This window comes from Liolophura sinensis, chromosome 9 (assembly GCF_032854445.1).
Source record: "Liolophura sinensis isolate JHLJ2023 chromosome 9, CUHK_Ljap_v2, whole genome shotgun sequence".
In the NCBI taxonomy this organism is placed as follows: domain Eukaryota; kingdom Metazoa; phylum Mollusca; class Polyplacophora; order Chitonida; family Chitonidae; genus Liolophura; species Liolophura sinensis.
This window is the reverse complement of record NC_088303.1, coordinates 2,595,045-2,621,761: the sequence shown is the minus strand read 5'-3', so window position 1 is coordinate 2,621,761 and position 26,717 is coordinate 2,595,045. Positions and strand designations below refer to the sequence as shown.

Genomic DNA, 26,717 nt, shown 5'->3' with positions numbered 1-26,717 from the left:
AATGTTGAAAATGATGACTATAAATGTTTTGTTTCCTACATTTACTTTTAAATGATTTTTTAAATGGTATTTTATTTTACTTTATATAAAATAACAGCTACGGAGTCTAATATAGGCCTATATGTACAGCTATAGGCTAGACCACATATGAAGTTTACAATTTTCTGCAAAAAAATAATATTTAGTTTCTTTATACATGTAATGTATTTAGCCACTCCAGCAACATCATACTGCAAAACAATCTTTGTAGCATTTTTTTTCTTCTCTGTCGATTAAACACACACATAACGCTTCCATAGAACTGCACGAAGTGTGCTCGCGATGAGTGCGTTGTCATCCAGACTTTGCAGAGTTGGTCGGAAATTGCCGAGTGCAGGCCGAGTGCACACGGATATGCTAATTATCATTTCCCATGATGCTCGCAGCTTTTCAACCCTCCCAAAGTCTGGCCTGTCATGTTGAATGTGGGGTTAGTCTATTATATGCCTCCCACGGGCTCGATGTTATGATGCCGGCGGAAGAACCCCCGGTCCTTCGAAGACCAAGGATTTACAGTTTGAATCTGACAGGATTTTAACGAGTGTGGGGGATATATTGTTGAAATTCTGGTGCCGCTCGCAGGGTGTCGGTGTACATGTCGAGGGTAGAGGATTATACGGGAGTGTAACACCGGCTTGCGTGTGTGTGTGTGAACATATAGGCCGTGGTTAAGGAAGAAACGCCGTTCGGGTTGGAGATACCTTGTTGGCCTATACACTTAGGTTATGTCGGCCTGTTTTCGTCAAGGCCGAGGTCTATCCTAAAGGTAGAAACAGGCTTGGCTGGTGTGAATGTGTTCTCGTACAACGTTGTGACTTGTGGTGTGGCGGTGGTGTGAAGCTCGCAGCCACCAGGGTTTGATCAGTAGGTAGCCTTGTGGAGACTCAACAGAGCGGCCGGACGGTGCCATGGGGTGTTGGGGAACGAGCCGTGAGGACGAAGATGATAAGGCGAAAAAAGAGGCAAATAAGAAGATCGAAAAACAGTTGCAAAAAGACAAACAATTGTACAGAGCAACTCATAGGTTGTTACTATTGGGTTAGTAATGACTCTGCTGTACATAGCATGTACATTAATTATAATAATCTTTGGTCACTGCACTGGTCATTCATTACATGTGTGCCTGTATCTACATGATATCTATATTGTGTGTCGATGTATATCACTGGGCCTATATATATGTATACATACATGTTTGTATATATGTACATTGCGTGTGATCGCACATGTCAACCTGATGTCATCAGAGGTTATACTGCGAGAAATTGTTAACAACATATCTTCAAGGCGGACAAGCGATCATAACCCATTAGGATCTGTACTGATGTCAGCGATTTATGTCCATACCAGGGAATAACTGTCATCTTAATATGGTTACTTTGAGTCAGGATCAGGAAATATTTTGCATCGTTTCATGTGGGGCATTATTTTACTGTAATTAGTTTGTTATAGTTTATCTAATACATGTGTTGTTTTATGCATGCATATTTATGTGTAATTTCTTGTTTTAGGGGCCGGAGAGTCGGGCAAGTCGACGATTGTTAAACAGATGAGAATATTACACGTCAATGGCTTCGGTCCTGAGTGAGTTAACTCTCCACTAACTTCCTCTTTAGGGCTGCACTGTGTATGGTAATTGTATGTGTAGAATGTTAGAACCAAAGCACACCAGGTCTTGTCTGTAGTAGACTATCTGCTATCCCATGAACCGACTGTGTGCTCTGCAAATGAATTAATGCACATGAAAAGTTACACACACCATATTATTGAGCATAAGAAGCCAGAAAGTGTAATCTGAATATTTGTGGTCTGTATCTATATTATTAGGATTCCAAAATGCTGCTGACCTGTTGAAAGTGTATCATTTCTGGTAATTAAAAGTTTGGCAATGTCAAAGTTATGATGTCTAGATTGCCTAAATTAGTTGGTGTGGTCAGTGGAAATACTTACGTGATGATGTCAGTGGTTGATTTTACCACTGTGAAGATCTACATATTGATCGCAGTAGCTGCCTTGACTATTGCTAATACCTACATGGGCATCTTTGTATCTGGTTTGACCACTGCGAAAGCCCGCATGGTCACCTTCTTTTGGGCTTGACCACTGCAAATGCATAGGTTTTGATCTCCAAACTACTGCAGATACATGTACGACATGTTGATTTCTGTAGTTGGCTTGACCATGGTGAATAAGGGTAGTCGGCAGGTCCAGGTCCCATGCAGATATGGGAGACAAGTGGTGGGGGCTATTGCGAACTAACCTAGGTAAAGCGAGTGATTTTGCAGTAGTTGCTAGATTGAATATACATTATTCTGTCAACTGAATGATGCCGTTGGCATCTAACAGAACATCATGTCTTCTAGCCACAGTAGTTTGTGAGAGCCCCCACCTTGCCTAAATGTGCCTGAACTCCCAAGACCTCTGAAATGCCCTCCGTGCTTTACTAACGTGTTGATCTCCATGTATGTATGCAACTTAAGTAAAATTAGATCTTGAAACTGTTGAATAATTATCTTTTTCTCTCTTTGCAGTGAAAAAAGACAGAAAATAGATGATATCAAAAAGAATATTAGAGATGCAATTCTGGTGAGTATTTGTATGTAGGTTGAACAAATGTCATGTTTGTGTATGTGTATATATACATATGTGTCAATGGTTACATGTAGTCTGTTTAACAGAACATTTTATTGCCATTTGACAGGTACAATGCGTAATAAGCCAAGTTATATTGCACACGTTTTATGCACAGTATTTGAGAAGCAAAGTAACTTTCTATCTAACTCTATATGCAGACATCATGCATACATGCCTGTTCTCTAAAACATGTATGTGTATTTTGCTGGGTCACCCCTTCCCCCCACCCTTGTGAGCCTCACTGGATAACACAGTAACAGGTATTTAGCAGTGGGGGATATGAGAGGATTATAGTTGTGGGGTAGAAAGGTGCTTCATACACCAACATGTACTTTATGGTGTAACAGTAATGTTGCAGTACGTGTGATATCCCATGCCTGTTATGTTGCCTTTTGGGATATGTTACACACATTGTACTTGTGACTGTGTTGGCACACACATGTACAATGTGTATAGTATTTATGACAGCCTAAAATGTTGTTATCCACTCTCATGGTGAAGACCAGTGTGTTCTTGTCGCTGCTCTGTTTGTCTAAACACTCAGCATGTGACATCTGAAGCATTTCACACAATATGAAGGAGAAAATTTGGTTCATAATGATAATTAAATGTACTTTAAATGTTATTGTTTAGCACTGTAACGGATTACTGTAAGTCTAACATACCAAACCTGTATGTTATTTAGATTTAAACCCTGTACCTACACACCCCTGTAATATGCCCTCCCATCCCCTCCCCCTACAGAATACAGAAACAGATGTATGTTTTATTGTGTTTATTACAATTGTAAGCTACTGTTAGATTATTTATTAATTCACAAGAAAAGGCACTCCCAAATTCCCTTGCTATGCGGGTAACACAAACTTACAATCAGCCATTCATACGTTCAGATTCATTGGTCTTGAGTAAAACATACAACACAGTAGTAAGGTATAATTTGAATACACTGTCCAGCATTGGTAGAATCCTGATCAAACTAGTACAGAGATAATTATGGGGTTTAGATCAGGTTTATGTGTTAATTTTCAATAATCCACAGCATAAAGTTAGTAAACCAGCTCCGAGGGTTTGGGCAAAGGGTTAAATGACATTAAGCAAATTTGCTCCGTGTTTCAGTACTAAAATGATTAGCCTGAATTACATGTACTCCAAAAGTTTCTTGTAAAATTGATAAAGAAATTAGAATGTGAGACTTCGTCTGCAAGAAAGTTACTAAGTGTGATCTGTTTGGAAAGCATTGTTCACATATGTGTACATGGTGATTTCCTGCTACAATATTTTGTTGCGCTCGAATTTTACATTCAAGATAACAAACAAATTGGGTAACGGCTTATACTAAACTCCCTTCAAGTCCATGGCACATGCCAAAATGGGCAATAAAATATTTTTTTTTTTTTCTTTTAATCTTGCATACATGTAACCACTCATGAACACTGATTACGAAGTTTAGTAATACACTATCTGCAATGCTGGCTAATAAAATATAACTGCATTATTGTGCTAAAAGATAAATAATTGATTGCTCATGCATTGAAATTTGGAGTCTACATATATTAAGGCTGTGAGGTCAATTTCTTCATGAGAGCAATTGTCCCTTGTCTGCTTAGACCAATTATGGCAATGTGATAAAAAACATTTCAAAGAAAATTTCTTGTTTGATTTCAGAAGGGTTGAGAGTTCAAGTTTAGCCACTACCATTTTGTTAAATTTGTGGAAATGTTCATTTGACTAACTATTTGCTAGGTGCGCAGGTTAAACAAGTTGCTTCACTATTATAAAACAATGTCCTGCCCTTTTTTATCCTGATTTTTTCATTTTGTGAAGTAGCACAGAAAATATTGAACAATATCAAATTATTGTGTAGGTGGGTACATGGGTAAATGTACATGTATACATGTATTTAGTTCAGATTTTCTTTTTCATTTATAATACTCGTATGTGTAAGAAATGTTCATGTAAATTTCATATATAAATGTATTTTAAGCAAGTGAGTGAAAAATAGTATTAATTTGGAGCTGATTCTTTTGCCACTTGTAAACGTGTATGTACAGAATGTACCAGGTATACATACATGTAGTCATGTATCATACTGGGTTGCTGTCTGCACAGGGACATCATTAACAAAGTTTATGTTGGGAAGTAACCCAGTCCTAGCAGAAGAAATAGGGTCTGTCAGCAGGGATTTTTTTTCATTAATTTTTTTATTAAAAGAGATAGGCATGTTAAAGAAATTACCATTGAGAAAAAACGGAGACAAGAAATTTCATCAAAAATGCAAAAAAAACCCTTGAGATTAGGACCCTTTTGTGGAGGTTCTGTCGGTTTACCACAAACAAACACATTGTTTCTTTAATGATGGCTCAGTATTCAGGGAGCGTAGCCGAAAATCGCGAGCGTTTGAAAGGCGAAGCTTCAAGATCGTGAACAATTGATTCTCGATTGCAGCCACAACTTTCATACAGCCTACAGTGCAGCTTCACTCTGGGTCGGTTGGGTCGGCAGTAACAGACAATCACATTTCATGTGTAGATCTCCTAATTTATTGTAATGCATATACTTTATTCTGTTTGGTAAGGTCTGTTTCAAGGCATAGATTCCAACGATAAAATTCATGACAAATAGAAGGCCGAGAAGCACACCGCCAAAAATTGTGGTACCGCCAATTACAGTGGACCGGACTTTTTCGCAATTTATGTACAATAAAACAATTACACATTGTTATTGTAAATACCAATCAGATATTTTTATATATGCTTTGCTGTATATTCCGAGATCTTACAGTTGGCCAAGAATATGGAGGATGATAATGAAATGGCAAATTCCCAGTCATAATTGTTTTGTATGCTGTTTGCCTCCAGTCATGCTGATTTGTGAATCAGTAATGAGGCAAAATGTATTGGTTTAACTTGGAGTCTCCGGGACTTTATGCTGTGTTCTCTGTGATGAGTCGTGTATTACCATATAGCGAATTTCCAGTTCCTAACTGACCATATCTGTAATATTTATCTTGTTATTACAACATTTACTTGTATATAAATGTTGTAGTTGCAACAATGACTAAAATATAAATTATGAGTATTTAAAAAATTTTGTGAAGAAGTATAGTGTTCTGTTGAATATGAAAATAAAGAATCAGTGGGACTTTTGTGACAGCCAGCGTAATTCAGGTAAAGGAGACACCCGTGCATATGTTAATATTAGCTTGGGATTTTCAAAAAAATGTCAGCTACATGTATGTGGGCTAAAGGGTGTATGCCAGGCGGATTATGTCCATCAGTAATAACGAAAAATATTATTGGTTTTGTGTTAGTTGAAACTGGGATTGCTACGTCGTATATTCGCTGTAATAAAATGAAACAATTCTCGTGGTCTTATTCTGACTAAGTTTGTGGAATTCTCCCTGATGGACAGCCATGTCATTGTTGCCATATTTTACGGAAGGACATTTGCTTTCATCGAAAGAAAACATCCAATATTCAGGATCAGAGTTGTAATTATCTTCTTGGAAAGTATTTACTGACATGAAGTAATATATATATACAGTGTCCGTGACAAGTGCTCATAGAGGGGATTAACATCTAGAAATCAAGCGTATATGATCTGATTATCAGAAGGTGTCATAAGTTACTGATATGAACTTACTCTCACACCAGTAGAGGCAAATCTGAAAGAGCAGTTTGCCATAAATAAATTAAACATTACCTGTCATACTTTATATTATATTAATTTTAAAAAACTAAGCCATATCATGCAGGGTTCAAAGTGACTTCCTAAACTCTGTCACGATTACCCAGCTGTTCCCACCCACAGACTTCCGCTGTAACATGCAAGTATATCTTGCTATTGCACAACTTCCCATACACAAAGCGAAATAAAATACTGATGAATCTCTGGAAACATTATATAATGAAAGACAAGGCTATCAAGAAAAATTATCTCTGTTATTTGGGCATAACCTCCCTATGTTAAGCGCTCTCTCGCGGTAGCGGAACCATATGTTGTAGAACTCCTGAAAAGGGAAAGATGTATACACTGTTCTGAAATCCATGTTTAGGTTTTTGTGCAGAGATTATTTTATGTTTCTGTCCTTTCAGGAAGAAGATTATTTCTATGTATACTGGCTGAAGCGCCTTCGTATGTAGGCCTACCTCTAAATTGACTCGAAATTTATGGTATCCTACATGTTTGTCTCTATTTGGTCTACCGATACCATTTTCTTTTCAACCTGAAATATAAAAGGAAAACATGTTGTATGTTTTTCACAGACAGCTTTTATTAGTTTTGGTAACTGAAGCAGCAGTCAATGGGGTACGATTGCAAATATCAGTGTCCCACCATTACTCTTTAGATTAGGTTTCGTCATCTCTCCAGGGGCGCCACATGGAACTAACTTTTGTCTTTCTTTGGTTATGACTACATTGATCTCACGTTTGCCGTGAGATCTTACAGGCTTGGTCAGAATCCAGTTTACACCAATCGTGAACAGATTGCTAGGTGTGGAGGGCCTCTTAATCTGTTTCAAAATTGATCAGACACGAAATTCTCAGATTGCGGATGATAGCTTCAGGAGCGATACTTGGCTGCGCTTCCTAAGAATTGTCCTATATATATGTATCTATCTTTTTGTTGTACATGTACATCTGTGAGACAAAACAATGAATTACTTCTGGCTTAATCGTACATGTATCCGTAACAGATAATCATGAGCATGAGTTATGTGTATGTACAGCTTAAATAGCATATGAATAATTAAGTAAGAATCCAAGTTTATTTTTAATATTTCAGTAAGAGCAGTCATATATATCCAAACAAATAGTCCGTATCAGCAAATACGTGTATGCTCCTGTAAGTCAGTATCATCAAACGTATGCTCCTGTAAGTCTGTATCAGCAAACACATGTATGCTCCTGTAAGTCAGTATCAGCAAACATGTATGCTCCTGTAAGTCAGTATCAGCAAACATGTGTATGCTCCTGTAAGTCAGTATCAGCAAACGTATGCTCCTGTAAGTCAGTATCAGCAAACACATGTATGCTCCTGTAAGTCAGTATCAGCAAACATGTATGCTCCTGTAAGTCAGTATCAGCAAACATGTATGCTCCTGTAAGTCTGTATCAGCAAACACATGTATGCTCCTGTAAGTCAGTATCAGCAAACATATGTATGCTCCTGTAAGAGGCATACATGTATGTGTAGTGGGTGACTTTGGGGTGTTTCCTAAGAGATGTACTTATACACATAGTGGGTGGCTTTGAGTTGTTTCCTAGGAGGCATACATGTATGTGTAGTGGGTGGCTTTGGGATGTTTCCTAAGAGGCGTACATGTATGTGTAGTGGGTGGCTTTAGGGTGTTTTCTAAGAGGCATACATGTATGTGTAGTGGGTGGCTTTGAGGTGTTTCCTAAGAGGCGTACATGTATGTGTAGTGGGTGGCTTTAGGGTGTTTTCTAAGAGGCATACATGTACACATAGCGGGTGGCTTTGAGTTGTTTCCTAAGAGCCATACATGTGTGGGTAGTGGGTGGCTTTGAGTTGTTTCCTAAGAGGCGTACATGTAGGGGTGGCTTTAAGGTGTTTCCTAAGATGCTTCCATGTACATGTGGGTGGCTTTGAGGTGTTTCCTAAGAGGCGTACATGTAGGGGGTGGCTTTGGGGTGTTTCGTAAGAGGCATACATGCATGGGAAGTGGGGGGGGGGGGGGGGGCTTTGAAGTGTTTCCTAAGATGCCTCCAAGTACATGTAGTGGGTGGCTTTAAGTTGTTTCCGAGGAGGCATACATGAACATGTTGACTGTTGATTGACACTTTGTTGTACATATGTACCTGTTGTAGAAGTGCTTGTAATGCCGTTAACCTGGTCTCTGAGATCCAGTTACAAGTTGGAACAGGCAGAGTTCAGGATAAAGAATGGGAATAAGGGGTTAGAGTTATTCCTGCATTATTTGCTAGCTATTTCATATATGCACATGTATACATCTGTGTATACATATTAAAACTGGCCTATGATTTAAGAGGAGATCAAGACCCGAATTTGTATTAAGTCAGAGGCCCTTGTCACCCTTTGTGAACAGTGCTGAACAGGGACTACCTGAACCATGAGACACTTTACCTGGTCTAATATGGAAACATAATGTAATCAGTGTGCGTGTTAACCTTTTGATGTGAGGGCTGCCAACTGTGCAGTTAATATCACAGTGTTCTGTTGGCTCTGGTTAAATAGTTTAGCCTGTGGGCGCAGAGAAGTATAGTGGGGATTAAGTCTGAAGTTGGCCTCACTATAGGGTTATTTGTGTGGGCCAAATGGCACATTCACGGGTAGTTGAAATTCATTAAGCTTTTCTGGCCACCGCCCCGTGTTGTTTATTTCTCATTAGCTATTCCACACCAGATGAAGACAATAATTAATACACTTACACAAATTACCTTGTCTTTTTGGCAGTCAGGACAAAGCCTTTGTAAATAGGAGGCAATCTTTTTACCTGATCTTGATGAATGCTGCCTAATGTTAATGTGGTGGTTGTTGACGACAAGAAGCTGTATATGAATGGTATTTGGTGGGTTACCTAATAGGATCACTTACACATTAGACAGACTTTCCCATAACCCTATAAGGTCAGTTACAGGGTATCCTCATTTGTTTTTGCATAATAAACAGGTGATTCATCCCAACAGAACAGAAAGACTAGATGGGTGTTGGCGGGTGAAATAATTAATGGTGACCCGCAAACAGAGTGTGATAGAAAGTGTGAGGTGTGGTTGTGAGGTACGATAAGGCTTTATCCTTACGCAATGCGCTAGTAAAATTTCACACTCTTGGCACTGTTAGAATGAACAGGTATGTTTGTGCTTCTAGGTTAGCCAATGGTATGATGTCTCGTGTGTCTTTATCAGTTTGAGGAAACCAATTGTGAAGAAATCACATGTAATATGGGAGAGATAGGGAAAATGATAATATTAATATGCATGTGTTAAAGGGCATGAATTTTCTTCAATTCTGAATGTTAGTCCTTCCTTGAAAGCCTTTGTCCTCCATGGTCTTTGAGAAGAGGTTATATTTATTTATATGTGCTCATCTGCTGATCTTATGCTGTTACGCCATCTGTCACAGTATTTTCTACACTCGTGATTGGGTCAACATGTTTAATGTACAGGCAAGAAAGTGAAGAGCCCTGGATAGATTAGTAGAAGTTTATTGTCAAACACCTGCTTTATACATGGATATCAAAGACTCTACAGTGCTGTCCAAAAGAGAAATGGCCAAAGGTGGGATCAGAATTTGAGAGTAGGATTTGTTCTGTTTGGAAATTGGTAGCTCAACAATACAGGGCCAAATATAAAAGACATTTTAAAAGACTGATATGTTATTGAGAATATTGCCTAATAAAGTAACCAAAATGTTTAAAAGAAATCCCTGTGACCTGGAATACTGACTGTACAAAGATTTAGGAGTAGTAAGTTTGACATATTTGATATTCAAGTTACTGGGTTCAGGTTTCTTAATATCAGAGAATACCGTATCCCAAATTAGCCTATGAAATGAGTGCCCAAGTTAAAAAGCTGTAGTATGCTGTGGGGCAAGAGTTATAGCATTGTTAAACATACTTCAGCCAGTTCCAAACCCTGAAATTAGATTTGTTTGTAGAAGTTTTCTGATTTTGTTGTTTCACTGTAAAACTGAAAGAAATTACAATTGTTCATAACTGTCTTTTTTAGTCAGTGGCAAAGACAACATGTGACAAAAGAAGCCCACAACACATGCGCAAGAAACAGCCTTGTCATTTTCTGCCAGATTTATAGAGGCAGTCACTGTTTACTTTTTGTTATTAAAATGAGAGTATCTGTTAGCAATCTGGCCTTAGTGTAATGAAATTCAGTTAGAAATCTGGCCTTAGTGTAATGGAATTCAATTAGAAATCTGGCCTTAGTGTAATGGAATTCAGTTAGAAATCTGGCTTTAGTGTAATGGAATTCAGATAGAAATCTGGCCTTAGTGTAATGGAATTCAGTTAGAAATCTGGCCTTAGTGTAATGGAATTCAGATAGAAATCTGGCCTTAGTGTAATGGAATTCAGTTAGAAATCTGGCTTTAGTGTAATGGAATTCAGTTAGAAATCTGGCCTTGGTGCAATTTTAATTCAGTTAGAAATCTGGCATTAGTGTAACGGAATTCATTTTAGTTTAAAGTTAGGATTATGTGTTTGTTTTTTTGACGAACCAAGAAAATTTTTTGCGCTAGAGGGTGGAGGGTATGAAGCATGTAAGGTAAATTCTTGTGGACAGGTTTTAAACCTACATATTAGACAGTGTTTGTTTTTTTTTTTTCACCAGGGTTTTCTTTGTTATAAATGTAGGTTTGGTCATATGTGAGAGTATGTCTAAAGATACTGGTTACTAATATGTGACGTGTTTGGACATACCAGTTTGACTACGTCAGATATTATTTTTTTCTACATTCATTTGATATAGCATGATCAAGTCCCAGAGAAATCAGCATTATAATGCTGATCAGTACACATTGACAAGGAAGTTAAAAAAGAAGCCACATTAGAGCCTTTGCAAGGTGATAGCTCTATGAATAAAGAAGGACATATAATTTAACACAGAAATCTTCACTGACAGGTTTGTTACTTTATTTTGTACAAACTTGGTGTATGTCAACTTCATGTGACCTGTGAAGAAACTACTGTTGATACCCATGTGGAAAATGATGTAGATATTGTACCCATGATGAAAATGGTATTGATACGCGTTGTACTGTGATGAAAATGGTGTTGATACTCGTTGTACTGTGATGAAAATGGTATTGATACCCGTTGTACTGTGATGAAAATGGTATTGATACCCGATGTACTGTGATTAAAATGGTATTGATACCCGTTGTACTGTGATGAAAATGGTATTGATACCCGATGTACTGTGATGAAAATGGTATTGATACCCGTTGTACTGTGATGAAAATGATGCTTATACCGGCCACAGTGTGATGAAAATGGTGTTGATACTTGTCACACTGCAGTGAAAATGGTGCATATACCTGTCACACTGCAGTGAAAAATGATGCTTATACCGGCCACAGTGCGGTGAAAATGGTGCATATACCTGTCACACTGCAGTGAAAATGATGCTTATACCGGCCACAGTGCGGTGAAAATGGTGCATATACCGGCCACAGTGCGGTGAAAATGGTGCCTATACCTGTCACAGTGCGATGAAAATGGTGCTTATACCGGCCACAGTGCGGTGAAAATGGTGTTGATACTTGTCACACTACAGTGAAAATGGTGCTTATACCTGTCACACTGCAGTGAAAATGGTGCTTATACCGGCCACAGTGCGGTGAAAATGGTGCATATACCTGTCACAGTGCGATGAAAATGGTGCTTATATGTGTCACAGTGCGATGAAAATGGTGCTTATACGTGTCACAGTGTGATGAAAATGGTGTTGATACATGTACCTGTCACAGTGCAATGAAAACAGTGTTGATACCTGTCCCATTACAGTGAAAATGGTGTTGTTACAGTGTGATGGAAATGGTGGGTGTTAATACCTGTCCACAGTGTGATGGAAATGGTGTCGATATCTGTCCTATTAAAATCAAAATGGTGTTAATACCTGTCACATAACAATGAAAATGGTCTTTATATCTGCCACATTACAACAAAAATAGTGTTGATCCCCGTCACATTACAGTGAAAATGGTGTTGATACCTGTCACACTGTGATGGAAATGGTGTTGATACCTGTCACATTACAATGAAAATAGTGCTGATACCTGTCACATTACAATGAAATTGGTGTTGATACCTGCCACATTAAAGTGAAAGTGGTGTTGATACCTGCCACATTAAAGTGAAAGTGGTGTTGATATCTGCCACATTACATTGAAAATGATGCTGATGCTAATATTATAAAAATACTGTTTGTATGCCTGTTACTTTGTGACATCCATCATAGAATGCCCTTGATATTCAGCACAGAAGTGCTGTTGATATCCAATAATAATTTTTTGTTGTTTTATATATTTTTCTGGTGACATCCAGGACAGAAATTGTCTATTGATATCCTTGACAGGAATGCTGTTGATATCCTTGACAGAAATGCTGTTGACATCCAGGACAGAAATGCTGTTGATATCCTTCACAGAAATGCTGTTGAAATCCTTGAGTGAATTATTATTGATATTCAGGACAGAAAATGCTGTTGATATCCTTGACAGAAATGCTGTTGATATCCTTGACAGAAATGTTGTTGATATCCATGAGTGAATTACTATTGATATTCAGGACAGAAATGCTGTTGACATCCTTGACAGAAATGCTGTTTATATCCTTGACAGAAATGTTGTTGATATCCATGAGTGAATTACTATTGATATTCAGGACAGAAACGCTGTTGACATCCTTGATAGAAATGCTGTTGATATCCTTGACAGAAATGTTGTTGAAATCCATGAGTGAATTACTGTTGATATTCAGGATAGAAATGCTCTTGTCTTCCATGAGAAAACTGTTATTCATCTTGAGTACTGGTGACATCAAGGAGAGAAATGCTGTTGACATGACTATCATAGATTGTTCAGATGGTTGTCATAACAGAAATGCTATTGACACCCACAACAGAAATGTTGACTGCTTTGGACTTTGACACAGACTTGAGGTCCTGTGTACGTGGTTGTTATTATAGATAGAAATATGTTGATAACACGCAAAATTGACATTTTTCTTAGAACAGTTTTATCAGTGTACATATAATTGGTAACAATGTTAAGACAATAAATAAGTTCTGTTGACAACATTGTCAATAGTGTTGACAAACATGTGTTACATAATACTGTTGACAAACATGTTATAGAATACTGTTGAGAAACGTGAGCCAGAGAATACTGTTGACAAACATGTTACATAATATTTATGACAAACAAGTTATGCATAATACTGTTTAAAAAGGTGTTACATGATACTGTTGACAAATTTGTGGTACAGAATACTGTTGACGAACGTGGTACAGGTTACTGTTGAGAAACATGGTACAGAATACTGTTGAGAAATGTGTGTTACATAATATTGTTGACAAGAATAGGTTACAGAATACTGTTGATGTGTTACATGTGTTACATAATATGCTGACAAACAAGTGTTGCATAATACTGTTGACATAGGTGTTACATTATACTGTTGACAAACGTGCTACAGAATACTGTTGACAGACATGTTACAAAATACTGTTGATTGTTGAGATATTAACATAGCAAACTGATAAATAATGTACATGGGGTGACACCTTCTGTAAAACTGATTTGTTTGAACAGGAATAACCTCTGATGACCTGGGTAACAAGTATTTGTGATAAGCTTGATTGGCAGAAAGGGGAGGATCCAAAAGTGTGTGAAGCTTCGCTCAGATTAATGGGGACTGATAGCTCTATCCTCTGGATCTTGACACATGTTGACAGGGTTGGAGAGCTCACAGCTTGTCAAGATGATGTAAAAATACTCTCTGCCTAAATATTATCTGTGTAGCTATTAGTATTGATCAAGGTAAAGGTCTTTATAAATCCTGCCCAGTGCGTGTGACTGAAAACCTGGCCGAGATGAGTCACATGTTTAATGCCGTGCATTGCAGAAGTATGACACACAGTTGTCTGTCAAACAGACATGAATTGTGGTATGCCCATTTTTGTATAATTCCACTCAAACATTTTCTCAACTATTTCTTGGTTTTTTTTTTTTTCAAATTAATAGGAATTTATGGTTTCCTTCTTGGGGGATAGTCTGAATGTCATCCACCATATTTTCTTGACCTATCCAGACATTCCAGACGTCATTTTGACATTGACAGAAATCTATTTATTTCTGTGCCATAAATGGGTTGTAATGAGATCAAATGCATTTGTATTTTTTTACAAGAATTTTTATATAAAAGCATGCATATGTTTTGTTCTTTTTTGCTGTTTATGCATGTGCAGTCTGGTGTCACTGCAGGGGTTCCTATGATACAGCACATCAGCATTTGACTTTGCTGTTTGTGCATGTGCAGTCTGGTGTCACTGCCTTGAGCAGGGGTTCCTATGATACAGCACATCAGCATTTGGGTTTGCTGTTTGTGCATGTGCAGTCTGGTGTCACTGCCTTGAGCAAGGGTTCCTATGATACAACACATCAGCATTTGAGTTTGCTGTTTGTGCATGTGCAGTCTGGTGTCACTGCCTTGAGCAGGGGTTCCTATGATACAACACATCAGCATTTGGGTTTGCTGTTTGTGCATGTGCAGCGTGGTGTCACTGCCTTGAGCAGGGGTTCCTATGATACAACACATGAGCATTTGGGTTTGCTGTTTGTGCATGTGCGATCTGGTGTCACTGCCTTAAGCAGGGGTTCCTATGATACAACACATGAGCATTTGGGTTTGCTGTTTGTTTATGTGCAGTCTGGTGTCACTGCCTTGAGCAGGGGCTCCTGTGATACAACACATGAGCATTTGGGTTTGCTGTTTGTGCATGTGCAGCGTGGTGTCACTGCCTTGAGCAGGGGTTCCTATGATACAACACATGAGCATTTGGGTTTGCTGTTTGTGCATGTGCGATCTGGTGTCACTGCCTTAAGCAGGGGTTCCTATGATACAACACATGAGCATTTGGGTTTGCTGTTTGTTTATGTGCAGTCTGGTGTCACTGCCTTGAGCAGGGGCTCCTGTGATACAACACATGAGCATTTGGGTTTGCTATTTGTACATGTCCACTCTGGTGTCACTGCCTTGAGCAGGGGCTCCTATGATACAACACATGAGCATTTGGGTTTGCTGTCTGTACATGTGCAGCCTGGTGTCACTGCCTTGAGGATGGGTTCCTATGATACAACACATGAGCATTTGGGTTTGCTGTTTGTGCATGTGCACTCTGGTGTCACTGCCTTGAGCAGGGGCTCCTATGATACAACACATGAGCATTTGGGTTTGCTGTTTGTACATGTGCAGCCTGGTGTCACTGCCTTGAGGATGGGTTCCTATGATACAACACATGAGCATTTGGGTTTGCTGTTTGTGCATGTGCGATCTGGTGTCACTGCCTTGAGCAGGGGCTCCTATGATACAACACATGAGCATTTGGGTTTGCTGTCTGTGCATGTCCACTCTGGTGTCACTGCCTTGAGCAAGGGTTCCTATGATACAGCACATCAGCATTCGAGTTGGCTGTTTGTACATGTGCGATCTGGTGTCACTGCCTTGAGCAGGGGCTCCTATGATACAACACATGAGCATTTGGGTTTGCTGTCTGTGCATGTGCGATCTGGTGTCACTGCCTTGAGGAGGGGTTCCTATGATACAACACATGAGCATTTGGGTTTGCTGTCTGTGCATGTGCGATCTGGTGTCACTGCCTTGAGCAGGGGTTCCGATGATACAACACATGAGCATTTGGGTTTGCTGTTTGTACATGTGCAGTCTGGTGTCACTGCCTTGAGCAGGGGTTCCTATGATACAACACATGAGCATTTGGGTTTGCTGTCTGTGCATGTGCGATCTGGTGTCACTGCCTTGAGCAGGGGTTCCGATGATACAACACATGAGCATTTGGGTTTGCTGTTTTGTGCATGTGCGATCTGGTGTCACTGCCTTGAGGATGGGTTCCTATGATACAACACATGAGCATTTGGGTTTGCTGTCTGTGCATGTGCGATCTGGTGTCACTGCCTTGAGCAGGGGCTCCTATGATACAACACATGAGCAGTTGGGTTTGCTGTTTGTACATGTGCAGTCTGGTGTCACTGTCTTGAGCAGGGGCTCCTATGATACAACACATGAGCATTTGGGTTTGCTGTTTGTACATGTGCACTCTGGTGTCACTGCCTTGAGCAGGGGCTCCTATGATACAAACACATGAGCATTTGGGTTTGCTGTCTGTACATGTGCAGCCTGGTGTCACTGCCTTGAGGATGGGTTCCTATGATACAACACATGAGCATTTGGGTTTGCTGTTTGTGCATGTGCACTCTGGTGTCACTGCCTTGAGCAGGGGCTCCTATGATACAACACATGAGCATTTGGGTTTGCTGTTTGTACATGTGCAGTCTGGTGTCACTGCCTTGAGGATGGGTTCCTATGATACAACACATGAGCATTTGGGTTTGCTGTTTGTGCATGTGCAGTCTGGTGTCACTGCCTTGAGCAGGGGTTCCTATGATACAACACATGAGCATTTGGGTTTGCTGTTTGTACATGTGCGATCTGGTGTCACTGCCTTGAGCAGGGGTTCCGATGATACAACACATGAGCATTTGGGTTTGCTGTCTGTACATGTGCAGCCTGGTGTCACTGCCTTGAGGATGGGTTCCTATGATACAGCACATGAGCATTTGGGTTTGCTGTCTGTGCATGTGCGATCTGGTGTCACTGCCTTGAGGAGGGGTTCCTATGATACAACACATGAGCATTTGGGTTTGCTGTTTGTGCATGTGCACTCTGGTGTCACTGCCTTGAGGAGGGGTTCCTATGATACAACATGTGAGCATTTGGGTTTGCTGTTTGTGCATGTGCACTCTGGTGTCACTGCCTTGAGGAGGGGTTCCTATGATACAACACATGAGCATTTGGGTTTGCTGTTTGTGCATGTGCACTCTGGTGTCACTGCCTTGAGGATGGGTTCCTATGATACAACACATGAGCATTTGGGTTTGCTGTTTGTACATGTGCAGTCTGGTGTCACTGCCTTGAGGATGGGTTCCTATGATACAACACATGAGCATTTGGGTTTGCTGTTTGTACATGTGCAGCCCTGGTGTCACTGCCTTGAGCAGGGGTTCCTATGATACAACACATGAGCATTTGGGTTTGCTGTTTGTACATGTGCAGTCTGGTGTCACTGCCTTGAGCAGGGGCTCCTATGATACAAAAATTTGTTATTCAGGTTTATGTCAAGTTTGACATAAGTACTGTATGTATGTTGTATACACGATAAATGATCCCAAATACTACAAATGAAGGCAAGGTAGCAAACAATGTGATGTTGTTTTTACATATTGATGTGAAAGGTTTCTGTACCACACCAGTACCTGTATGAGGACTGATACATAGATGTATGATGCAAGCACTTGTATGCACAGGTAGCTAAAAGTTTTCCTTTTACTTGGAGAGGATACAGTTCTTTCAGACCATTAATTCATTTCATGGATTTTAATGAAAACCTTGAAAAGTCTGGACACTGAAAGTATCTTTCGCAGATTCCGAAAAGACTGGAAAGTCAGGGAGTAGACCTGGAAAAGCCTGGACATTGAGAATGAGCTTGGTATACATACTGTGGGCTAATACATAGACATACTACAGAACCAGTCAGAGCTTAGGTCATACATACTGTGTGCTGATCTGTAGACATACTACAGAACCAGTCAGAGCTCAGGTCATACATACTGTGGGCCGATCTCTAGACATACTACAGAACCAGCCAGAGCTCAGGTCATACATACTGTGGGCCAATCTGTAGACATACTACAGAACCAGTCAGAGCTCAGGTCATACATACTGTGGGCCGATCTGTAGACATACTACAGAACCAGCCAGAGCTCAGGTCATACATACTGTGGGCCGATCTGTAGACACTCTACAGAACCAGTCAGAGATTAGGTCATACATACTGTGGGCCGATCTGTAGACATACTACAGAACCAGTCAGAGCTCAGGTCATACATACTATGGGCCGATCTGTAGACATACTACAGAACCAGCCAGAGCTCAGGTCATACATACTGTGGGCCGATCTGTAGACATACTACAGAACCAGCCAGAGCTCAGGTCATACATACTGTGGGCCGATCTGTAGACATACTACAGAACCAGTCAGAGATTAGGTCATACATACTGTGGGCCGATCTGTAGACATACTACAGAACCAGTCAGAGATTAGGTCATACATACTGTGGGCCGATCTGTAGACACTCTACAGAACCAGTCAGAGATTAGGTCATACATACTGTGGGCCGATTTGTAGACATACTACAGAACCAGTCAGAGATTAGGTCATACATACTGTGGGCCGATCTGTAGACACTCTACAGAACCAGTCAGAGATTAGGGCATACATACTGTGGGCCGATCTGTAGACATACTACAGAACCAGTCAGAGCTCAGGTCATACATACTGTGGGCCGATCTGTAGACATACTACAGAACCAGTCAGAGATTAGGTCATACATACTGTGGGCCGATCTGTAGACATACTACAGAACCAGTCAGAGATTAGGGCATACATACTGTGGGCCGATCTGTAGACACTCTACAGAACCAGTCAGAGATTAGGTCATACATACTGTGGGCCGATCTGTAGACATACTACAGAACCAGTCAGAGATTAGGTCATACATACTGTGGGCCGATCTGTAGACACTCTACAGAACCAGTCAGAGATTAGGTCATACATACTGTGGGCCGATCTGTAGACATACTACAGAACCAGCCAGAGCTCAGGTCATACATACTGTGGGCCGATCTGTAGACATACTACAGAACCAGTCAGAGATTAGGTCATACATACTGTGGGCCGATCTGTAGACATACTACAGAACCAGCCAGAGCTTAGATCATACTGCAGAACCAGCCAGAGCTTGGATCATACATACTGTGGGCCGATCTGTAGACATACTACAGAACCAGCCAGAGCTTGGATCATACATACTGTGGGCTGTGGTGTTTGTGACATAGTTGAGCTAATAAGATCATTTTGCCAAGCTTGTACATAAAATATTTGTTCTATGATATGAAAATGTGAATTTTGGGTCTGGTAAAGACTAGAAAAAGCCTTTAAATTTTGAAATTTTTACGGTGTATGAACTCTGCAAGACAGATGAGTGTCCTATCTGCAGAGGTGTAGTCTTCTCCAGGTGTTAGAGATAACGCTCATTATCTTACTTGTATGTCTATCAAACAACTGTCTACACATCACCTGTTGTACACTACAAGTATACTGGCCCTACCGCCCCCCCCTGCCCTCCCCCTCCTATGATTTATCCAGTGAAATGTATTCCGTTCGCAGACATTGTATAGAAATGGATGAAGTCCAACAGAGTCATTTATGTGTATGAAATTATGAATATTTGGATGATTTCAAAGTCGTATTCTTGATGATCTGTGCTAAGTTGAGGTCATTATTTTTATTTGGAGCTATTAAAAACAAGAGGGTGCGCCTAGATGGCGGAGGGGGTTAGCACACCAGTGCTGCGCGTTGACTCAGGAGCTTCTCGCCAATGCGGCCGCCTTGAGTTCAGCTCATGCTGGCTTTCTATCCAGCAGTACGTGAGAAGGTCTCCCAGCAAGCTGCGGATGGTTGTGGGTTTCCCCCCAGGCTCTGCCCGGTTTCCTCCCATCATAATGCTGGCCGCTGTCGCATAAGTGAAATATTCCTGAGTACGGTGTAAAACCCCAATCAAATAAATAATTAAAAACAAGTGGGTTTCCTCCCACCATAATGATGGCTGCCGTCGTATAAGTGAAATATTCTTGATTATGGAGTAAAACACTAGTCAAATAAATAAATATATGTTATTAAAGAATATGTTTCATTTATGGTTTTTGAGGGTACTGGTATAAAAAATAGGCATATACTTAGTTGTAGAATGTAAATCTTAAATCGAGCAGCAGAGTTATGCAAAGAAACTGCTTCTAATGTGCCGGATTTTCGGTAAGGAAACCCACGATCATCTGGAGGTGTAGTGAGAAATAAAATACCACTCTAAAAAATAAATATAGGTAAAGATATGGTTGTAGGCTTGTGATGTGTTTGCGTGTTGTATGCTGTAGGTTGTACTATTATGTACATGTAGACCTTGGTATGTGTTAAATGATCACTTGTGTGACATGGTCAGCAGCTATGGAAGAAGGGTCTTTGCTCTACTGTCCAGGTCGATAATTAAACTGATTTGACCACATATTTTTAGCTGATTGAGGAAATGTGATAAACTTTATTTTGTTATAATGTTGTTGTTTTTGTGCTGCAGACAATTACGGGTGCGATGAGCACGTTGAATCCCCCGATCCAACTGGAAAACCCTGACCACCAGTTCAGAGTAGACTACATACAGGATGTGGCCAGCCAGCCGGACTTTGATTACCCCCCAGTAAGTATCCTTGTCAACTACCCCACCTCACCTCACCTCCCTCTATCATCCTTCATCACCCGCCCAAGCACTAACACATGCCCACCTGACTTCTGTATCATAACACTAACTGTACCACTGCTGGATTATTGGAGAGTGTCAGGTTATCAAGCTCTGATTGGTTGTTGGTGTTGATTGTTGTGCTCCCTAAGTGTTAGCACGTAGTTTTCACACACACACATACACACACCCTCCATTTCCCCTCGGAGTTCACTGCAGTGAGCCAGTCAGGCTCTGATGGGATTTTAGCATAAAAAAGTAAAACATATATATAAATGTACATCCAGATATTTGGACATTTAAAGACAAGTAATATAGAGTGAATATGATCAGACCTCACCACCTATGCGGTCAACCATTATTGATTGTTCTCCACAGGTGTCAACATTCTGTTTTGTCCGGACCCGTTTCATGCTGTTTGGAGCATTAATTATGCAAGGTTATGCAAAACGCAAACATGTATTTCTTCATCCAATTTCAGAATTCACATATATGTACATATATACAGGGGTCGAAATTTTAACCTGTATCATGTGACAGATCATTATTTTCCTGTATTTCTTTAAAAGTGTCTGTAGTTTTCACATCTGTGAACATATCTGTCTCGGAGGCTAAATATCTTGTTCTGAGATGAGTTTGGCTATGCTAAAGTTTGGCACAAAAATATTTTATAAATTTCCAGACATAATTTGTTAAAATGCATATGTACCCATGTGAGCAGTAACTTCATTTTCCCCAGCTAGGTTGAAAAGTCACCTGTCTGGGACACTCTTGTATTTCAACCCATGTAATATGTTGTTCTTGGAGGAAAATGTCATTTTTTTGGACATGGTTGCAGAGGATTCTAGAATAGCTCAGATGTTCTATAAATGGTACATTTTACTTTGACTTTGCTACACTTGATGTGTGAAAATTTCCATTTGCATATGAGAAATGCTGCCAGGAATGCTCTTGTGCTTCTGAGATGGAAGCTATCTCTCATCGCTCTGACTTCCTTTCTTACCACTGATCTACATGTACGCTGACACAGGGCTTGGCAGGACCCTACCTTCATGTACCTACACCATGGACTGGTAATTCCATTAGCGAGTTAAAAAAAAAACGTTGTTTGGGGTACAAGGTAGAGCTCGCCCAGTCTGTGGACCAGCAAACTTTAGTACACAAGTACACTCTTAACCTCACTTCCATACAGCAGGGGTAGTGATGTACAGTGCATTCCCAGCCACACCAAAACAACCTTTGTTACCTGGTGTGTTAAGAGTGAAGAATCACTTGTATGGGATGTTGTTTGACTTAACAGTCCCGTACACAGCTCAGGTTACCTCTTAACAGGATGTAGTCAGTGACTTGTTTCGAAAAAGTGCTCCAGTCTCCACATTGTGCAAAACAATGTTCACATGTACATGTTATGACTCCATTGTTAGTGTCCTGTGTTATTTTCACATCGAACATCATCAGAGATGGAACATGTAGATGTGAACTTACCAGGTAGATTTGATTTTTAGTGTGTGTTTGAGGAGTATGCTTTTGGAAAAGAAACATTTTGAATAATATTTTAAGAAATTTTAATTGACAATCTAACTGTATTCTGTATAACTTGTCCAGAAGTCTTTGAATTTATAAACTCAACATGCATTTGTAAATGACACGTTTTTTGCAACTCTCTGCATCTGACATGTTAATTGTTGTGCTCTGTTTGTAAATTACATATCGTTTATAATTTAAAGCTTTGAATCCTGGTCTAATGGAAAGGTGGCATATTTTTTAATCCCGTAAGGTGGTGCTAGTGTGAAGCAGAACCTTGATCTGTTGTTACATCAAAACAATGTCCAATGTCTACAGTGTTACAATATATCAGTTTCTACTGTAACATCGTTCTGTCTTTTTTTTGACGTCATAATGACCTGAAGGTCGAACGTCTGGCGTCACGGTCCTACTGCCCGACGGTTGACAGGTGCCCATTAATCCTACAGCTCTGTAAATCATATTTAGCATATTTTAAAAACTGTATGAATCAGATTTATTAATTGTACTGAATTCCCACCTCCTGATTTCTACACCTCAGGTGTTGCACTAATTGTTCTATGCAAAATAAACCAGATTATGGATTTTGGTGAATCACTCCTACCCTAATCCTTCCAAAATTTGGAACAAATATTAGTCGTGTTTAAAGTCAAATATTACACTTTTTTACCAGCTTTTGGACAAGTAAAGATATGAGTGTTGTTCTTTAGATGATCTGATTGTGTGAGAAAAAAAGAAACTCAATATTCCTGCTAGAATTACATTTATATTGGCTAAAATGAGCGGACGGTGCGTCTGAAAATTTAGAAGAAATAGGGTATTTAGCCCGCTGTGTGAATCACACCAGTTTCACAGCCGAGTGAACAACACTTGTTAATTGTGCGTTGTTGGCACATTTTATAAATTTTGTGACCCCCACAAATCTGGAAATTTCACTTAATACTTATGCAACTTTGTAAATCCCACTTGAAATTCCGCTGTTGTATGAAGTACATAACATTACTGTATTACGTCTACCTTTGGTTTTAAAACTAGACTTTCAGAAGCAAATAAGGGCCTGCAAACAATATTTTAGTGATAAATTAATTAATCTTTAACTCTGTAGTGTTACTAACGAGAGGGAATCTGTCAGAATCAAGCGAAATGCTTCATTTGCTAAACTTTAGGCAAAATACTCTGCATACAGTTTTGGAAAAGGGATTTAAAACAAAATTCCTAAAATATTTCGTTAGATTCTTCAAAAATCACAAAACTTGTGGAAAAAAGGATAAGTGAGTTTGTTCCAAATTTGGGCAAATGGAGCAAGTCCATTTTGTGACCAGAAGGATCTGTCCTCCTCACAACACGTACAGCATACACCATAGTAATGCGAGTTTGAAAGGTTTTCATGACTTGCCACAATGCATTATATTGTTTTGTTTTATGTACTGTCAATAAAACCTGCATACATGTGCATATGACCTTGTCGGTGGGCGTATAAATCATTTTATAATATGATTACATGTGTTATGTTACACTATAAATAACAACATGGTCTATGTTAAGCCCCAGTATATTTACATATGGCGGTGGGGGGGGGGGGGGTAGAGTGTGCTGAAGTAACACTCGCTGATTACAAGTGCCACTTTTACCTTCAGTTTCACAAAAATTCACGCTGTATAACAAGGCAGAAGGTCACCTTTCTAATCAGGTGAGACTTGTATAAATATAAATACTTAACAACCCTCAGGCCAAATACTTTCTGAATGTCCTTAATTTATCTGGGATTTTTTCCTCTGCGTGCTTTATTTATGAGGGTCATGCCATCACACACTAGCACTTTGCTTAACAGGGGAGACTGACCTTTGTTTAATTAAATTGCCCTCAATTGTCTCTAGTAAATGCTACAGTGTAAAGCCTATAAGAGCCTGTAACTAGCTTTCAAAGCTACTGAAATTGATTATGTAGCCAGTTCTTTGTAAGATTGACTGCATGTCTTTTTTTTTTCTTTTTTTTTTTCATATTTTGTTTCATGAAGTACATAAGGAAGCTGTAGCTTGCTATGTACTTCATGAATCTGGGCTTAAGTTATTGCAGACTGTTGGTACATTTAGTATTTTGACATTCTCACATTTTTCAACATTTCAGGTTCAAAATTTACCTTTTTGCTGCAAGTAAATTTTGATAAAATAATTCTTGTTCTGTACTTGATCAAAGTAAGTTTAATTTTACATTTAAAATTTACTGCAGAATTTATTGCAAAGGAAAAACTTTCCAATTGAAGAACACTGCAGAGATTAAGTGTAAAACCAGACTTTCATAGTCCAAATGTATGTGCAGATGGTCATGGGTTTGCCTCCAATCATAATGCCGGCCACAGTCGTATTCACCAATCAGATAAATGAATACATTTGTATCCATTTCCATTTTACAATTACTAGGAACTATGAAGTTCATTTTAATCAGTCAACTCAACGTGGATAGCGGGAAAAGGACTGAACACATCCTGTGTAATTCCATGTGGAGAAACTTGTGGTCACACATGGTCTGTATACACAGTGCAGCAGCTGTCAAAACGATTAGTATTGAAAATTAGCACTACAACAGGCATGATAGGTTTTTTCTTCCTCCAAGGTACAGTGGTACTTGTTAGGCGTGGCTGATATATCTGTACAACAAAGACCTGAAATTGGAACCCTGCAAAGCTTTTTAAAATGGTCATTGCTATATCTGGGTCAGTTGTAATGTTAGAATATGTTATGTAGGACGTGCGTGTGTATATTCCAGGCTTTGTATTGCCAGTGTTAGCACTGCTGATAAAATGACTCAAGCAGCACAGGAGCTGAGCTACTTCTACAGTGAATATAGACATTTACACAAATCTGCAAGTCCCGACATGTTCTATAGTGGAAGAGAAAGTCAGCAATAGCTTCAAAACTTGCAGAGCCAATAAAGCCTATACTTTTCCAGAGATTTCAGGTGACCGGCATGTGTAAATAATCCATCAGTAACACGCGACAAGTTCAGAAACCTGTTCACATCACCCTGGCCCGGAGGTTTTTTTTACATCAGATCCAAACCATGAAAAGTTAATGTTAAAAGAACATGCTGGTATGGTGCATGTTGTTTTTGTTTAATTTATATGTTAACTATTAAATTTTGAAACATCAGTATACAACTATTATAATTCTTCAACTTTTTAGCATGTGTGCAAGGTGTGTAGTCAGACATATTCTGAAGGCATTGTTCTGTGTTTACTGATAAAATAATACTTTTTGGAAAGCCCTGAAACTGGTCACTCCAACCAATGTAGTTTTGTCTCCAAAATCAAATTAAAAATGTGCATAACTTGCACTGAAAGTTGCCCTTTATGCGAAATGGGGTCGTGGAATTATCGTAATCAGTTTATATAAACTAGTTGTTTATCAACACTATATTTCACCTAAAGTTTAGCATTTTTCAAGGGACAAATTTTGCTCGATTGTGATGGATTGATGCCCCTTGTACTCTTATAGTACTACTGAATAGGTTTTTGTGAGGTATAGGGCCACTGAATAGGTTTTTGTGATGTATAGGGCCACTGAATAGGTTTTTGTAATGTATAGGGCCACTGAATAGGTTTTTGTGATGTTTGATCTCTTATAGGGCCACTGAATACTTGTTTGTGATGTTTAATTTATTTCTTATCAGAAAAACTTAAGTACTGGCATCAAAAAAGTATAATTTTGTAAGACCTATTTATGCTCTGAAAGTGTATTTTATACACCAAACTTAAGGTGAAGTATAGTGTCTATGTTTTGGGATTATGTGTGGCCGTGGATGCAGTTTATGTGTGGTTACATTTTGACATGCTACCAGCAGTTTCATTGAAAAAAAAGGTCATGTACTTCAGGCTTTCTGGAAAAGTACAAAAACTAGTTTTCAGCCAGATATTAGTCATACAGTCACTTCTATTTAAAGTACACCAGGGTTTCTCATGTATGTCTCTTACTATAGGCTTTAAGATATATTTGTTTATTTGGTTGTTGCTAAATCCCCATACACCAGATTTGTTCACTTGTGCCGTGACTGCCAGAAATACCAGAAATAACCACCAACCTGAGGCAGCTTATTGGTCTGTTTTGTGGAATATATGTTCACGTGATCACCTGTAAACTTCATGTCGGACCACCCAAGGAAGCGCTTTCAACCACTTCTGGCCACCAAGGCCCAAAGAAGAATTCATTCCGAGGAATCCTAAAAATGTCCAATCTGAGATAGGTTTTTAGTATACCTTTTGCACCTTCCAATGCCTTAATAATTGCAGATACCTACCTCTTGACCTCGTATTGTGCTGATAAGTAATGAGTCTGATGTGGAATTTAAATTATCCTTCTACATGTAGGAGTGATAAACAACAA

At 39.4% G+C, this 26,717-nt stretch overlaps 1 protein-coding gene across 1 annotated transcript in view; it reads left to right on the top strand.

The window, feature by feature from the left end:
• The first annotated feature begins 451 nt into the window (after positions 1–451).
• The window catches only part of LOC135475944 (guanine nucleotide-binding protein G(s) subunit alpha), a 69,438-nt gene continuing 43,172 nt past the window's right edge, over positions 452–26,717 (top strand). Inside the window, exons 1-4 of the mRNA XM_064755915.1 lie at positions 452–1,077; positions 1,551–1,623; positions 2,571–2,625; positions 20,656–20,775. Of these exons, the coding sequence (XP_064611985.1) occupies positions 948–1,077; positions 1,551–1,623; positions 2,571–2,625; positions 20,656–20,775 (378 nt within the window). The 5' untranslated portion in view covers positions 452–947. The remainder of the gene's footprint in view (positions 1,078–1,550; positions 1,624–2,570; positions 2,626–20,655; positions 20,776–26,717) is intronic.